The sequence below is a fragment of the Gopherus flavomarginatus genome, chromosome 7 (genome assembly GCF_025201925.1).
Source record: "Gopherus flavomarginatus isolate rGopFla2 chromosome 7, rGopFla2.mat.asm, whole genome shotgun sequence".
NCBI lineage: Eukaryota > Metazoa > Chordata > Testudines > Testudinidae > Gopherus > Gopherus flavomarginatus.
The window spans coordinates 22887947-22902457 of NC_066623.1; the positions used below are offsets into that span (position 1 = coordinate 22887947).

The 14511-nt window shown below is 42.3% G+C and overlaps 1 protein-coding gene across 4 annotated transcripts; it reads left to right on the forward strand.

The window, feature by feature from the left end:
* The first annotated feature begins 757 nt into the window (after positions 1–757).
* On the forward strand, positions 758–14511 carry LOC127055669 (serine protease inhibitor Kazal-type 6-like). Of its 4 annotated transcripts, none has more exons than XR_007775524.1 (4): positions 758–885; positions 10378–10496; positions 12521–12581; positions 14103–14197. XR_007775524.1 is itself a non-coding variant. In XM_050962900.1 (4 exons), exons 1-4 carry the CDS (start codon positions 7493–7495, stop codon positions 14164–14166), a joined length of 261 nt encoding a protein of 86 aa, XP_050818857.1. In that variant the 3' UTR covers positions 14167–14511. The 4 variants fall into 4 exon arrangements, 1 of the variants encoding a protein (XP_050818857.1); XR_007775523.1 differs by lacking the exon at positions 758–885 and adding an exon at positions 3944–4062; XM_050962900.1 differs by lacking the exons at positions 758–885; positions 12521–12581 and adding exons at positions 7493–7544; positions 8441–8466 and having other exon boundaries at positions 14103–14511.

The following is a 14511-nucleotide window of genomic DNA, read 5'->3' on the forward strand; positions in this document are numbered from 1 at the left end:
ATTGGAGTATGGCTGTTTCTTCTCCACATGCTGAGTGCCAGCAAGTGGGGCACTGAGAACACAGGAGAGACAATATTCCTTACCTCAGTTCCTGTGCTCAGCACTGGAACAGAGAGGAGCAGCAACTGCAGAGAAAGTCTTGCTCAGCTCCATAGCCTTTGAATGGAATATCAAGCTCTGTGGGGATGACACATGTGCTGTGCATTCAGGGTGTAGGAGTTGTGAGAGGACAGAGCATATTCAGTGCAGATGGAATCTTTGGTGAATTTAGCTGCCAAATCTAACAAGCCTCTTCTGAGCATGTGGAAAATTAGATTTTCAGACACTCTTAACTTGGTCAAATTTGTGCAGATTTTCACAGAAACAGCAAAAGGCACAGCCTTGACACCAGGGCAACCTCCTCACTCCCCTCCCCGACCAAATTTCAAGGCCTTCCTCCAAAGTATGGAGGAGCTGGGGCTTCTTAATGAAATCGATGAATTTTTTTAAGATGGACAAAACTACACATTTTTTCTTCTAACTGTATTGTTGTAAATGGCAAATGTGTTTTATCTGAAACTTTTCAGATAATTTCAGTCTGAGGCAGACATCTAGGATAGTTAATTTCAGCACGAGTGATTAAAGTTTGGCAAAGTTACAAACAACTGAAAACAGGATCTTATAATGTTCTGCCTATAGCAATGACAGGTGCTGACCTAATGTTTCCTCATCAGAAGTGTTTTCCAGTTGCTATGGCTGCATGAGGGCACTCTCAGCATTTGAACAGCAGGTTTAAGCTGTTCTGCTTGGAAAAAATGACTATGTAAAAATGGCAAACTTTTATTCAAGAAGTGCATCTTCACACAACGCACAGTCAAATTATAGCTGGATTCAAACAAGAATTAGGTAAGTTCCTGAAGGATAGGTCCATCAATGGCTATTAGCCAAGATGGTCAGGGACACAACCCCATGCTCTGGCTCTGGGTGTCCCTAAACCTCCAGCTGTCAGAAGCTGGGACTGGATGAGATGGATCACTCAATATTGCTCTGTTCTGTTCACTCCTTCTAAAGCATCTGGCACTGGCCCCTGTTGGAAGACAGGATATTGGGCTAGATGGACCATTGGTCTGACTCAGTATGACCATACTTACGTTAAATTAGCTCCTTTTCGGGTTGATCTAAAGGACACTGAAGTCAGTTGATGTCACACACGTGAGTATGCATGTTTATAAGCAGTCCTGCAAGACCTATGCCTATATTACTCTGACTCCTTTGCTTCTCTCTTTTTTTGTTGCTTAATCTTTTTAGATTATAAACTCTTAGAAAGGGGATTTATCTGCCTATATATTTGTACAGCACATAGCACATTTTTGACACTACTGTGTAGTAGTAATTATTAATAATAAATAATAATGTATGTTGTCTTTATCAACAAAATAATAGTTTTTGTTACATTTTACTCCTATTAGCACAGCAGAGCTAGTACAGCTATAGGAGACACAGCTAGATTCTATGCTGGCTTTAACACCATTAGGAGAAATATTCATCAAGTTCCAATTGCTGGAGTAATATTCACTCTCCGTAGCAGCTGTGTCAACCTATTACAGTTAATGGGGTTGCAGAACTGTAGTTGAGTGAAGATGAAGACAATGAGTGTAACTGAGAGCAACTATCGAGTCTTTATTGCAGGCCACAGTGCATGAGCTAGAAGGAACACAGCTCAATTTTCAGATCCCACAGTAAATTTGCAGCACTGGCAATTAGGTAAAAACAAATTTTGTTGTAAACGGAGGGACTTTGTATCCCAGAACTTTAAATCTACAGGAAGGTTTGTTATTGATGACAATGAAAGCAGGATCAGGCCTTTGAGCTGGGGTCACTGAGAACTAAGGAACCCCAAAATACTATTTTTACAAACTCAGCAATGAATATATCTACCACACTATTATGCTTCACCATTCTAACTCCATTCTAACTCCTTTCATTAGCCTGTAGCTTGAGACGTGGGACTGAGGTCTGAATACTTTACAGAGCAGCAGTCCTGTGGTGCAGTAGGTAACTTCTTTTGTTGCCTTTGCTGTCTTTCAGGAGCTTATCAGTGTACTGGGAGTCAAGAGACTTGGGGTTTCTGGTTCTGAGTCAGCTTCTTGCCCTCAGGGTGAATCTGGGCGAGTCACTTCACTAGTCTTCTTTTTCGCCTCCCACCCTTTATCTTTCTTGTCCATCTCTAATCTCTTTGGGGCAGGGACTGTCTCTTACTATGTGTTTGTATTATCTTATAGATCTAGGATAGCTGTAAAAGAGAAAATTATTATTGTGAGAAGCAACAATTTAATACTCCACTGATATATGGGATCTTTTTCAATATACAGTATTAAAACTTTAGGATTAGGCCCTCTGAGTCCAATGGGATTTCCTTTGTCTTCTATTATAGGCCCATTTCTGTCTATATCTGTTAATTTTGCAGTGTCTGAACCCTGGAACAGGAACCATTGGGCTCCATCCATTGACAGATTGTTTCATTAGCTCGGCCATGTCACTTATCGTTTTTCCATTTCCCGCCATCCTTTGTTTCAAGTGATTGCTCCATTCCACAGACTTGATTGTCCAGATTATCTTGCTGCTTCAACATTTTTTCAGCAGACACTTGTAGGGGTTTGCAGGTTATCATCTTCTCTATGGTATGCGACAACCACAGGTATATTTCTCCATGAAGTCTCAAGCTTCCTCTTGCTGCTGGCAACCAGTGATAAGATAGCATCAACAGGCTTTGTGGGAAATGCGAGAGTTGTTTTGCATGATCAGATTTACCTTTTGCTTTTGGCATTTTGACTTCCTCAAATTAAAAGCTGGGAAACTCAAAATGCCTTCCAAACCTTAGGTCAACATTTTGAAACCTGGGCTTATTAGTCTCTTAAATCTGTTACTGTTTGCAGAGGGGCAGAGCACTTGCAACTCCACTTGAAGTCAATGCAAATTGAAGGTGCTCAGCACCTTTGAAAATCAGCCTACTCTGATTCAGGTGTTTAAGTACAGGGTAAGACCAGCTTCAGCCACTGAATATTGGAAATGTTGGTGATTAGTGAATGAAGACTGTGTAGGCTTTAATTACACAGGTGAGTGGCAGGACAATGCAGGGCCACAGGTGATGGAACAGGAAAGTGGCTGAACAAATAGTTCTCTTATTGTTTTCAAGGAGATTCTTGGCTTGGTTGATCTATCTAAATGTAGGGATGAGGGACTGGTTTAGATAAAGTAGGAAGAGGACTGACCATCTGCTCTAGCACTGAATAAACTGGATTCTTTTATAAAGTACTTAAAAGTTGCACTGAACATCCACCCTGAATCCAGTTACTCTTATCTGCATCAACCCTCTTATCCACACTCCCCTTCTTGCATAATCAGCTTACTCACTGATCACAAAGTTCCCCCCACACTTCCTAATCCTTTATCCCTTGTACCTTTGCTGAAATTTTAAATGTATCTCACAGGATCTAACTTTTCCCATTCAGGACCTATCAGAGCTAGAATTTTTCAAACGATCTCCTGATCTATACTTATGGATTGCCTTCGTAATGCCAGTCAGTCTTCCTGGTCTGTAACTATTGCCTATATAACACTGACAGACCCCAGTCATTGGCGGGAGGGATGGAACCTGTGATTTCTGAAGCTAAATGCATAAGCTAAAAGTCACATGGCTGTTAGCTAAGCCTGTAGTAGACTCATTAATTTCTAAGTGGTCTCAGTGCCACTAGAAGGGATAGAGCACCACGTTCAGGAGGTGTGCGGGTTACACCTATGTTACTTAGGAGTTTTAATTTGGCACCTTTTGTGAGTTTGTACCTTATCCACAAAAAACAAAGTTTGGGTCCTGAATTCTGGATTTGGCTCAGGTCTGCTGCTGTCTTCAACTCTCACATATCATATGATTTAAAATGCAGTTAAGTCCTCTGACCCAGGGAAACTCTCACACTAGCTTACCAGGCTGGAAGACCACAAATGACCTTGCAGATACTGCTGGATTTGCTGACATCCTAACATTCATTGGAAATGCCAGCAGTGGAAGATTTGACTGTTCAAGAGGTAAGGAAATTGGATTGGGGAACAAGGAAGAGAGACTGGTAGGAGAATCATTATGATAACGAACAACTGGTAGAACAGAAGGAGTCTCCAAATTCAGGGTGGAGGAGATCATCTGAGAACTTGATTGTGATCTGAGGGCATGAAGAAGGGTCTGGCATTGGGCTCAATAATAAGAAAAAAGGGAGTTCAGAGGAAAGGAAAGTTGTGGGAAGGGATGTATCAGGATTGGTTGGAGGGAGGGAGAGAACAATGGGATGAGGAGAATGGGGATAAAGATGATTCAGAAAAGGAGGATTTTATATGATAAATATAACAGAATGGCACTAATTGAAGAGGGAAATGATTGGACAGTGAAGGATTCTGAGCCAGGGTCATTCCAGACAATGTAAACGATGTCTAGAAACCTAAAATGGAAACAAATCTGCTTAATATTATTGGGACAAATACACAGGTTCATCTAAGAAAATATAATGTACTCTTCCTTCCAATCATGTCAGCATTGAAGCTACACTAAAGGTCTCCATTACATGCACTTCTGAATTTGCCTCTACTTTTAGCTCCCATTGTCTCTAGTTGCTTTTAGGTGATTCTAAGATTCTACCAAGGCATGAAGTGTCACTAGAACTCTTTAAGTTGGTTGAAAGGACAGTGCCACATTACACTGCCCTACTTTTCAGAAGCGTTGAGCATCCACTGCTCCTGCTGAAGGCAGTGTGAGTTTTGGGTGCTCAACACTGTGGAAAATCAAGCTCAGCTCTGAGTACAGAGTTCATGGTTGCGTATTGCAATACAGCTCAGTTCTTCAGGAGAATTCTGAAGGAACATCCCTTCCTGTCAATATTTGCATGTTCCCCGGTTTCTACATCTGTTTAGTGTGCTGCTTGGGGATTTCTGCAAAGTCACTTCTTTAAGTTTAGCATGGATTTTTACATTGTGCCTACAGGTGCTGTGTAACCCTTCTCTGTGTCACAGTCCAGTTTATTCCTTCAGTGCCTGGTCTCTTATCGAACTATTTACATCCTAGTTCCCAGTTTAAATCCAGCATAGGTCAGTAGTGACCCAAAGTTCTTACCATGTGCTGGCTGTTCTGTGACCATTATGAAATAAGTTTGGTGAGTCTCAGACCACGTCCTCAAGGGCAGGTGTCCTGATCACAGAAACTACCAGCATGCCAGCACAACTAAAACTATTGGACACCGTGGTTGGCAATCTCAGCACAGCAGACTGTGGCACAGGAATTGAATTATTCTCTCACTCCTAGAGGTCATACCTTTAGGACAAGGCTAAGGCAGATAGAGAGGGAATCTGCTCTGGTATGGCCCAAAGGACAATCTTTCATGAGCACTAAATGCACACACAAATGTAGGACTAGTTCTTGGTATCAGGTTGTTACAGAGTCTTTCTCTTGTGCCTGGCTGGGTTTGTTGATATTATTGGTTCTGACTGACACACTCTCTCTATCTTTCTACAGATTATTTTAGTGTTTAGTGACTGGGGAGGTTTCCCCTTAAGTGTATATCCAGCTAGTGTCACTTGTTGTAACCGAATCAAGATAACTAAGGAGGAATTTCAAGAAGGGCAAGGAGTATTGAGTCATTGGCCTAGAGGTGCACTTGGAGGGACTTTTCATTGTAATTCTCCCCTGGACAGATGCCTTATCTACAGTATCTCACCCTCAGATTGGGGAGATGGTAGTAACTTTACTGGATTTTCAAAGAATTTCAGTAAAGACCTCAGTGCTATAAATTTTAACCCCTCTGTTTCTGGACAAAAGGCATACTTTCCTCTACTGCAATACCAGCAGTTAAAGTTAGGTTGGTATTTTCATTCTACATGCCACCGTTCAATTAGTTTATTATTCAGCCATAAAAATTCACTCTGGGTTGGATCCTGGCACGAAGGTGACTATGTGAATTGCAGATATCTTTCAGATCTCTTTGCCAATGTCAGAATGCCATTGCTGCACAAAGGGGATGGAATCTGGCCCTAACTCCTCTCCTGGTGATTCTGTCAGCATGAGGGAATCTCCAGTGTTGGGAGGACTGATGTGTCTGGATGCATTATGCCACCCTCCTCACAATGGGAGGTTGGGAGGGGCAAGGGGGGGCAACATGCATTACACTCCAGCTTTGCTCAACTGGCAGATGGCCCCTTAAGCTCTGTTTCTGGCTGCCACAAGTTGAAACATCTTCAAGACTGCTCTAATTTATACCCAGACGAGGGCTAAGGCAGGGAAGCAGGGAGCTGTGATAGGCTCCTCCAGCTCCCTGCCTTGCACTCTTCTCTCTTACCCCTGTTCCTCTAGGAGTTCCTCATTCATTGCTTTTATGCTCTTGGGATTTACTATATTTATTTTACACCTCAAACCTCCCATGTCTTTTTGATGTATTTCTGCTTCCTGCAGAAAATAATGTTCCCTTGTCTGCACATTTTTGCTTCTAAGAGTGAGAGGGATTCAGTCCGCCATGATAGGCTCAGCCACCTGCTAACACATTCTTCACCTGCATTTCCATTACATCTTTTTACAGGGAAGAAGAGCTGAAAAAAATTAATTAGACATTATGTGACATTAGACTGTACTTGAAGGGCCTTTGTTGATTGCCAGTCTCCATTAGATGCTTATGGGATGTTAAACAATCATTGTTCATCTGTATTCTTCAACATGTTCACCCATGCAACGTAAACACATTCTCATCCATTCACTGACATGTTCTGAAAAATCCTAATACACCACAAACTGTTGTGTAAATGTTTTTGTAGAATACATCATTCACTGATACAAGAGAATTGCTGCTTTATACTTCATCCATACACCAGTGCTGACCCAAATCCTAATTTTATTTGAAAATAAATGTCATACCAACAAATTGCTTTGGTAACCATTTCTCATGGTGAAATTATTTTGAATAAATCCATCAGAATATAACTCAATCCATTGTAAACCCCCCACTGCAAGGAAATGTGCATGAGACTGGGACTCAATAAAGATGTAAATATGGCAAGAAATTGCTGTCCTCTCTGTAGAGTTGCTCCTTTTGAAATGTACCTCCATGAAAATATTCATGTGGGATTGAAGTGAGGATTACTGATTGTACAATAAATCTTGTTGACAAGCTCCATGGTGCAAAGATCAAGAATGTAACTTATGCTCATCCTGATTTTCTAGAAATTATATTGATAAGGAAGCATTCCTGAGAGTTGGGAACTGCTCCTCAAAAATCTTCTGGTTTGCATTAGCAGTACCAAGCCACTAGGGTGATTTCATAATCAAACAGAAGAATCTGGAGTTCTACACACACACACACACAATGTGAGCACACACACACACACACAATGTGAGCACACACACAATGTGAGCTCAACTCATGGAATTTATTAAGAGAAATCCACTAAGCAGAGACTCAACAGAGAGACAGCAACTGTCTCCACCATGAAGATAGCTGGTGTCATTGTGCTTCTTATTCTGGCAGCTTTCTGCTGCTCTGGTGAGTAACTTTTACTAACCCCTGTAGTGAGAGGGGTGGCCCAATTCTCTGCCACCTGCCAGCATTAATTAATCTTGTCCTGGCCTCAAAAAGCAAGGAGAAGGAGGTTGTGGGAGTGCACTTCACTCTGAAGTTCTTCATTCAGATATATTAGTTCTTCAGTCTAAGGCTTCTCCTTCACTTTGTTGAGAAGGCTGCTGGTGTTTGACAGTATGTCCAGGTTTTGGAACCTCAACAGGACTCGGGCTCCTGGGCTTCAAAGTGAGATCTTGCATTTATGTGTCTTAGCATAGACTTATCTCCATCTTCTCCTTATGTCATTTTTAAAATATATGGACCAGAGCCAAGCTCCACTAAAGTCAATGGAAAGCCTCTCATTGACCTCAGTGGGCATTAGATGCCTGTAAAGCAGAGAGTTAACATAGATTTAGTGTGACTATTACTATCTTGCAGGTTCCCCTTATTAGTGGTGTGTAATGATCCCATTCTCCTGAAAAAGGGCATCATTGGGGTTCCTGCTCCACTTGCTGTGATGTCACAGACTATACCAGTGACAGCATTCATTTTAAATATTCAGACTCAATAGATGATCCAAGTAGCCAAAAAATACACAATATTTAGCAACTGTTATTGTTTTCTGAGCATTTTGCTAGGAATGCAACATTTTATGGATCACCAAAGCCAGAAGAATGAACTTCGTTAAATGCAGCCATTATTTATTAACAAGACGTACAGCTTTATGTGTGGTTCATTAGTGCAGGGAACTTGCTTTCCCTGGTATTTGCTAGGTTAGAAGCTGCATTCAGTTTTGCTCCAGACAGATGCATGTTTTGCATTTAATTTCTTTCCAATGTTTTCCCTCATTTTTATCTGGTATGTCTGTGATTTTGTTCCCGATGTTGCCAGTCATGAGGGCAAGGTGAGTCCAGCTCTTATTGTTGTTGAACCCTCACATTCCCTTGTCTCAAGAGACCCTTGTAAGCACTATGTGATCATGAACTCTGTGTTGGAATCATCTCCCCCCTCAAAATAGCTAACGAAGAGGCTGGGATCATCAAAAAGGGACTACCTTGGTACTCATAAACAGAGAGAGTAAATCCCTGGGATTCAGTTGCACTGGTGTACATGGTCAGACCATTGTTTCCCATGCATAATTCGATGTGATACAATACCTGGCTGGATTGTTTGAGAATCTAAGAGCTACCGGAAGGGAAGTGATGGGGAAAATATCAAAGAGAGAGTTTGAAATTTCAAATCATTGTTTGTCTATATACCTTATTAGGAAGAATCTTTTCCCATTACACATGATTCTGGATACTGGGGACTGACTTCTTCTGTTCATTGAGTCAAATGACCAGTTACTGCCAGTACAGTGCAGCCAGTTCATGTTACAAATCAGACAGAAGGCTGTGAGAGTCTCTCTCTCCTACATCTCCATCAGCAGCAGATAAATCAGAACAACCAGAATAAAGACTTTTCCCTTCCTGTGTCTATGTAGGGAAAGAAAAGGTAAAATCTTTAACCCTAATCTGTGGAGGTGGGGCATATTGGGGACCATTTATATCCCCCTGCCGTACAGAGTAGGGGTTTTGAATGAAACGCAGAGAGGGGAAGTGATTTGCAGTTAGTGGTAGAACTGGGACTCAAACCCGTCTCCTAGCTCCCAGCCCAGTGCCCTATTCACTGGACCTCAGAAGCAATGGACAAGACTATTTCTTGTGTCCCGCACTTCAGTACACTGTCAATACGCATCAAAAATTCAGGATGTTCCTGATTCAAAAATGCTTTCCTCCTCCTCAGCAACTTCCCTGATAGACCCATCTCACTCTTTTCTCCCTGTGTCACCTCATACATACTCCCAGAGGCTTGCGTGGAGTTTCTTCCTTCCCTTGACGGCATCCCCACTGTCCATTTGACACAATTCCCCCCAAAGACCCAGAGTATTCCTCTTTGCAACCCAAATTCCCCATCAGACTCCTGATCCCCCAAACCCTCACCCAGCAACCAGGTAATGTTTCCTACAACTCCCTTCCCAGTAGGATCCCAGAAAATTTGCGGAAGATCTTTCCAGACTAACTCACAGTGACACTATGGGGCTAAGAGGAGCCCGTCACTAATTGGAAGCACTACACACCTTACTAAAGGATTGGGTCAGTCTCGATAAGGGATTAGATTGAGGTCTGGCCTGGTTCTTATTCTGGTTGAACTAACTCTCCTTTCCTAGTTACAGATGCTGTCTGCAGCTGGTGCACTAGGAGAAAAGGATGAATTGGGCTTCTCCTGCCTTTATGCTTTTTCAGATTTTTAACCTTTGTAACTGAAAAATCCCTTCAATTTTGCCACCTCAGTTGCTGGTCCAACAGAGAGCTGCCAATTTGAGAGATGTGGGAAGAGCAGCATTTAACCCTTTGAAACCCAGTTAAATGCATCTTTGGGAACCTGAACTACTTCACAAAAATAACACTACCTCACTCCTCCAAATACACCCTTAGCATGGACTGGGTTCATGAGTCGTTCCCCTGTTCACAGGTCTGGCTCTGCTGGTGGTGATGGGGGAAACAGGTCTTACTTCTGATGTTGGATTTACCCCCCCCTCGACATTACTATTATTTACTGAGCACTGTCAATGTACTTGGCATTGTACAATCAAGAGGAAGACAAAAGCCTATGTCTCAAAGAGCTAGCATCCCAAGTTAGGCTGACACTATGGCCATGGGACCTGGTAAGATTAGTGTTAGAGGCAGAAAGAGGAGAACTGGCAAGTCAGGATAGAGCCATAGGAGGAAAAGATGGCAAAGGGAATTAAAATGATATATTATTATATTTGCAGACAAAATGTGATTATGACCCAAAGAATGATCCTATCTTGTGCCCCACAGTCCAAGAATGTGTCTGTGCGGCTGATGGCAGAACTTATAGAAACTCCTGTTACTTTGGCAGAGCCATGAGGTGAGTACTGAAATAAACCGCTTATGCAGAGTAATAAAAACACCACTCAGAGCTAATCTATTTGCCTTTTCCAGAAGGGTTTTCCTCCCATAGGAGCAGCACCCCTCAATTTACTCATCTGCTTCCAGGTTTTTTAAGTTTATTCTGCAATTGCTTTGACATGGAAAAGCTGTCCTGTAACAAAGCCAAATGGATTCAACTTCATGAGAGAGAGAGAGATCGATCGATCGAGCCAGCTGCTCTACAGCCTTAGCTAACAGCTAACTGGCTTTTAGCTCATGGACTAGAGGCTCATGCATTTAGCTCCTGAGGTTCAATCCTGCCCACTGATGACCAGAACAGATTCTTCTTTGATTAGGAATAATAAAGGAAAACCTGCTATGATCCTGAGTTTTCCACTTCTCTCTTCAGGTTCACTGAGTCAGACTCTGATCTTAGTTATACCAGTGCATATAGAGCTCCTCTAAACTTACAATGGTATAAACGGGTCAGAATCTGACCAGCTGCTTTCTTAAAATGTACAGCTGGCAGTCATCTGGCTGAAAAGCAGTGTTATTAGCACTCAGCTGTGTGGGAGCCAGATTTATACTTTTTGTGCTCCGAGGCAAAGCATCTTCAGCGTCCCCTCTGCCTCCCTATGTGGCTCTGCCTGGAGCCCCCAGCAGTTCTATGTGGCCCACTCTGCCTCCTAACCTGGCTCCAAGAAGAATGTTGTGGCTTTTCACTTAAGGAAAAAATGCACCCGCCAGGCTCCCTCCTTCCCAAGAACTCCCTAGCAGTGCAGCCAGTGGCAGCATGGACAGTGGTAGCAAAACAGCCCAAAATACCACAACTCACAACTGCTAAATAACTCCGGTAATCGACAGCTAAAAATAGCTCAACTGGGCTAGAAAATCACATACCGTATATATTCAATCATAAGCCGACCCCCGCAAGATGGATAAGTAAAAATGGCAATTTTTTATGACCCATTCATAAGCCAACCCTTTAATTCAGGGGTCGGCAAACTTTCGCTCCTGGCCCATCTGGATAAGCCTCTGGTGGGCCGAGACGATTGGTTTACCTTGCGCGTCCGCAGGCACAGAGGTAAATCTAAGAAAACAAAATGTCCCAGCCCACCAACAGCTTACCCTGACAGGCCAGGACAGCAACTGGTGGGGAATTTTTTTTTGGGGGGAGAAACTGAGGGTCAGGGGAGTAACCCCTGTGACCATTCCCCAAATGACCCCACCCCTAACCTGGGACCTCTCCACATGACGCCTCCCAGTGTAACCCATCCACGCCCCACTCCCTAGCCCGAGACCTCCACACTCTCGTCATCCCATCCCATTCCTTCCCACCTTACCTAGGGCAGGCCAGGGAAGGATGTCTCTGGCCTGGCCAGAGCTGCTCCAGCAGGCTGGGCAGCACAGCTGCAGCCTGCCAGCCCCAGAGCTGCAGCTGCTTCGGAGGCCAGGGGGAGAGCAGCGTGGCCAGAAGAAGAGAGACTCAGGCCCCGCCTCTTCCCTTCTGGCTCTGCTGGCTGTGCTGCCTCTCCTTGACCCCTCTGTTGGGGGGGCTGTGTCCCCCCTCTCTATACCCGTTCATAAATCGACCCCCTTCTTTGATGCTTCCCTTTTTTAATAAATAATTTTGGCTTATGAATGAGTATATACGGTAGTTAACACTGGTGTGTAAGCACATGCTTACTGTGCCTAATTGGAAATCCAGTCCTGGTGGGTGCTCAGTACCAGATACACCTCTGCCTTGATATAACGCTGTCCTTGGGAGCAAAAAAATCTTACCGCGTTATAGGTGAAACCGTGTTATATTGAACTTGCTTTGATCCATCGGAGTGCACAGCCCCGCCCCCCCGGAGCACTGCTTTACCGCGTTATATCCAAATTCGTGTTATATCGGGTGGCATTATATTGAGGTAGCAGTGTACTGTAATCAGTTGCCATCTGGCTTTAAAAGAACTAAAGTAATTGAACAAAATGGTTCATATGAAAATATTAAATGTTTTCATTTTCTTCTTCGCTCAGGATGGAAATCTCTTTGCACTGGGAATGAGCAAACCTAACTGAATAAAATGAGACAGAGCAGGTTGGAAAATAGTTCTCCCTAGCCCCCGGAAAAAGTTCTTGGTGAAAACAATTTTTGTCAAGAATTTATTTTGATTTTTTTGGGGGGGGGGTTGTCAAAAAAAATTGAAAACCCTTCTATTGAAAATGTGTGTTGGCAGAAAGTTTTGACCAGCTCGAGACTGAAAATATCAGCACAGTTTCTTTAAAAATGAAGAAGGAAGCCAGATAGGGGGACTAGAAGAGGTTCTAAACAGACGCTCTACAGTGAAGTTGACTGGGCAGAGTAATTTCAGGGGTAAAAATGTTTTTCTATTCTCATAAATTCTATTTCTTATTCAGTGGTAGAAGATATCAGCTCTTTCTTTGATTCTTCATCAGACAATAAGCAATGTTCCAAACCTCCACAAAAACTGAATCAAACTTTTTGAAGGTCAGAGTAATAGCTGATAGGAAATTTTCCACTAAAACTTTTTTACATGACTTTTTGGAACATTTTCACACAAAAAAAATCTATTTTCACTGAAAAATGTGGGTTTTTCAATGAATATCGACAAGTGTATAGAGACCACTTTCTATGAAAAAGAACAAAAAGTTGTTCTCACTGGAAAATGTTTTTCCCATGACTTTCAATCAGCTTACTGAGAAAGTTTGTTTTTAATTCATAATAATTTTTTGTTTTTACGATCTCTGCCCTTCCCAGTCTACTTGAAAGCAAAACTTTTGAAGGAGCCTGACAGAGGCTGATATTGTTCATCTCCCCTGAGAGCTAAAGATGGCCTCTTCTCATGACATTTCCAGCCCATTATTGCAGCCCCAAGAGGTTTTCATAGTTCAGTACTTATTTCTATACCTTGAAATCTCCATTTCTTAAAATGGAGTCCAGTATCGCAAGGAAAGCAAATGGCATCTTCTTAATAGTTCCAAAGTAAGTTTTACTTACAATTTCCATTTTAGAAAGTAACACTGGAGGCAGTCGTCATGCTTAAAACTGAGCCCTTATAAGGCACCACTTCACCAAATCCTACAGAAATAGTCCCACCCAAACAGAGAAGTATCACTAGTGCTAGCTGTAGTGCCTGGGGCTATTCAGCTATGGTAGTGCTTTCTTATAAAGCATCAATATTAAGCAGGATGGATGCCTTTAGTGTTGCTCTCTAAAAGTGCAAATTGTAAATAAGTTATTATTATTAGCTTAGCTGCTACACTATGCTTGGAGCTGTACAATAAACATAAAAACAGTCCATGGCTTAGCCATGCTGGCATGATTGTTTCCTACATGGTGTGCGCTTGCTTTGGGAATGTGGTAGTGTTGAGGAAAGAGTGCATTTTTGAATGAATGTAACTTCTAGTCAATATGCATTCACAACTCCCCTTAATGCCAGTGTGCACACGTGAGGGCAGAATCTGATCTAGCCCATGTGAATAACTACTGTTATCTGCATAAGTTTAGTGGGAAAGGTTAGAGGGTTTCCCTTCAAGACTATGCCACTGAAATCTTTGTGTCTTGTCTTATCTCTTTGTCCGTGTGTCTCTCTTTTAGGGCAACATGTGGAAAACTTGGCTTAAAACACCTTGGACCATGTCATGAGAAAAAGAAGGCATAAAAATGGATTTCTTGTTTTGAATTTCCGTAAGAAAGTCCCTATGTAGAAGCACATTCTCTATTTGTTCTTCTATATAGCGCTTGCAGTTTGCATCACTATCTCTGTTTCTTTGTTCAGTAAAGTAAATTCTGTAAAGTTCTTTATTTTTCTTTTTTCTTTAAAGGGGGATTTGTGGCCTTCCATGAAACCCTTCCTGTTTGCTATGAAGCAGCATTAGATTGAGGCTAGATTCCCACTATAAGCTTGATTTTTACTGTCCCTTCTCAAAACAGGAATCTGATCTCGAAATATTGCATGTAGAGCACATCCTAGGGTAACATTTTCCTTGTAATTTTGGTTAAAATA

Excerpts from the sequence above, each read along its gene's own strand:
- LOC127055669 (XM_050962900.1), top strand. The coding sequence starts at position 7,493 with ATGAAGATAGCTGGTGTCATTGTGCTTCTTATTCTGGCAGCTTTCTGC. Across the intron at positions 8,467-10,377 it reads TTGCCAGTCATGAGGGCAAG|ACAAAATGTGATTATGACCC; the intron begins GTGAGTCCAGCT and ends TTATATTTGCAG. Across the intron at positions 10,497-14,102 it reads TACTTTGGCAGAGCCATGAG|GGCAACATGTGGAAAACTTG; the intron begins GTGAGTACTGAA and ends TCTCTCTTTTAG.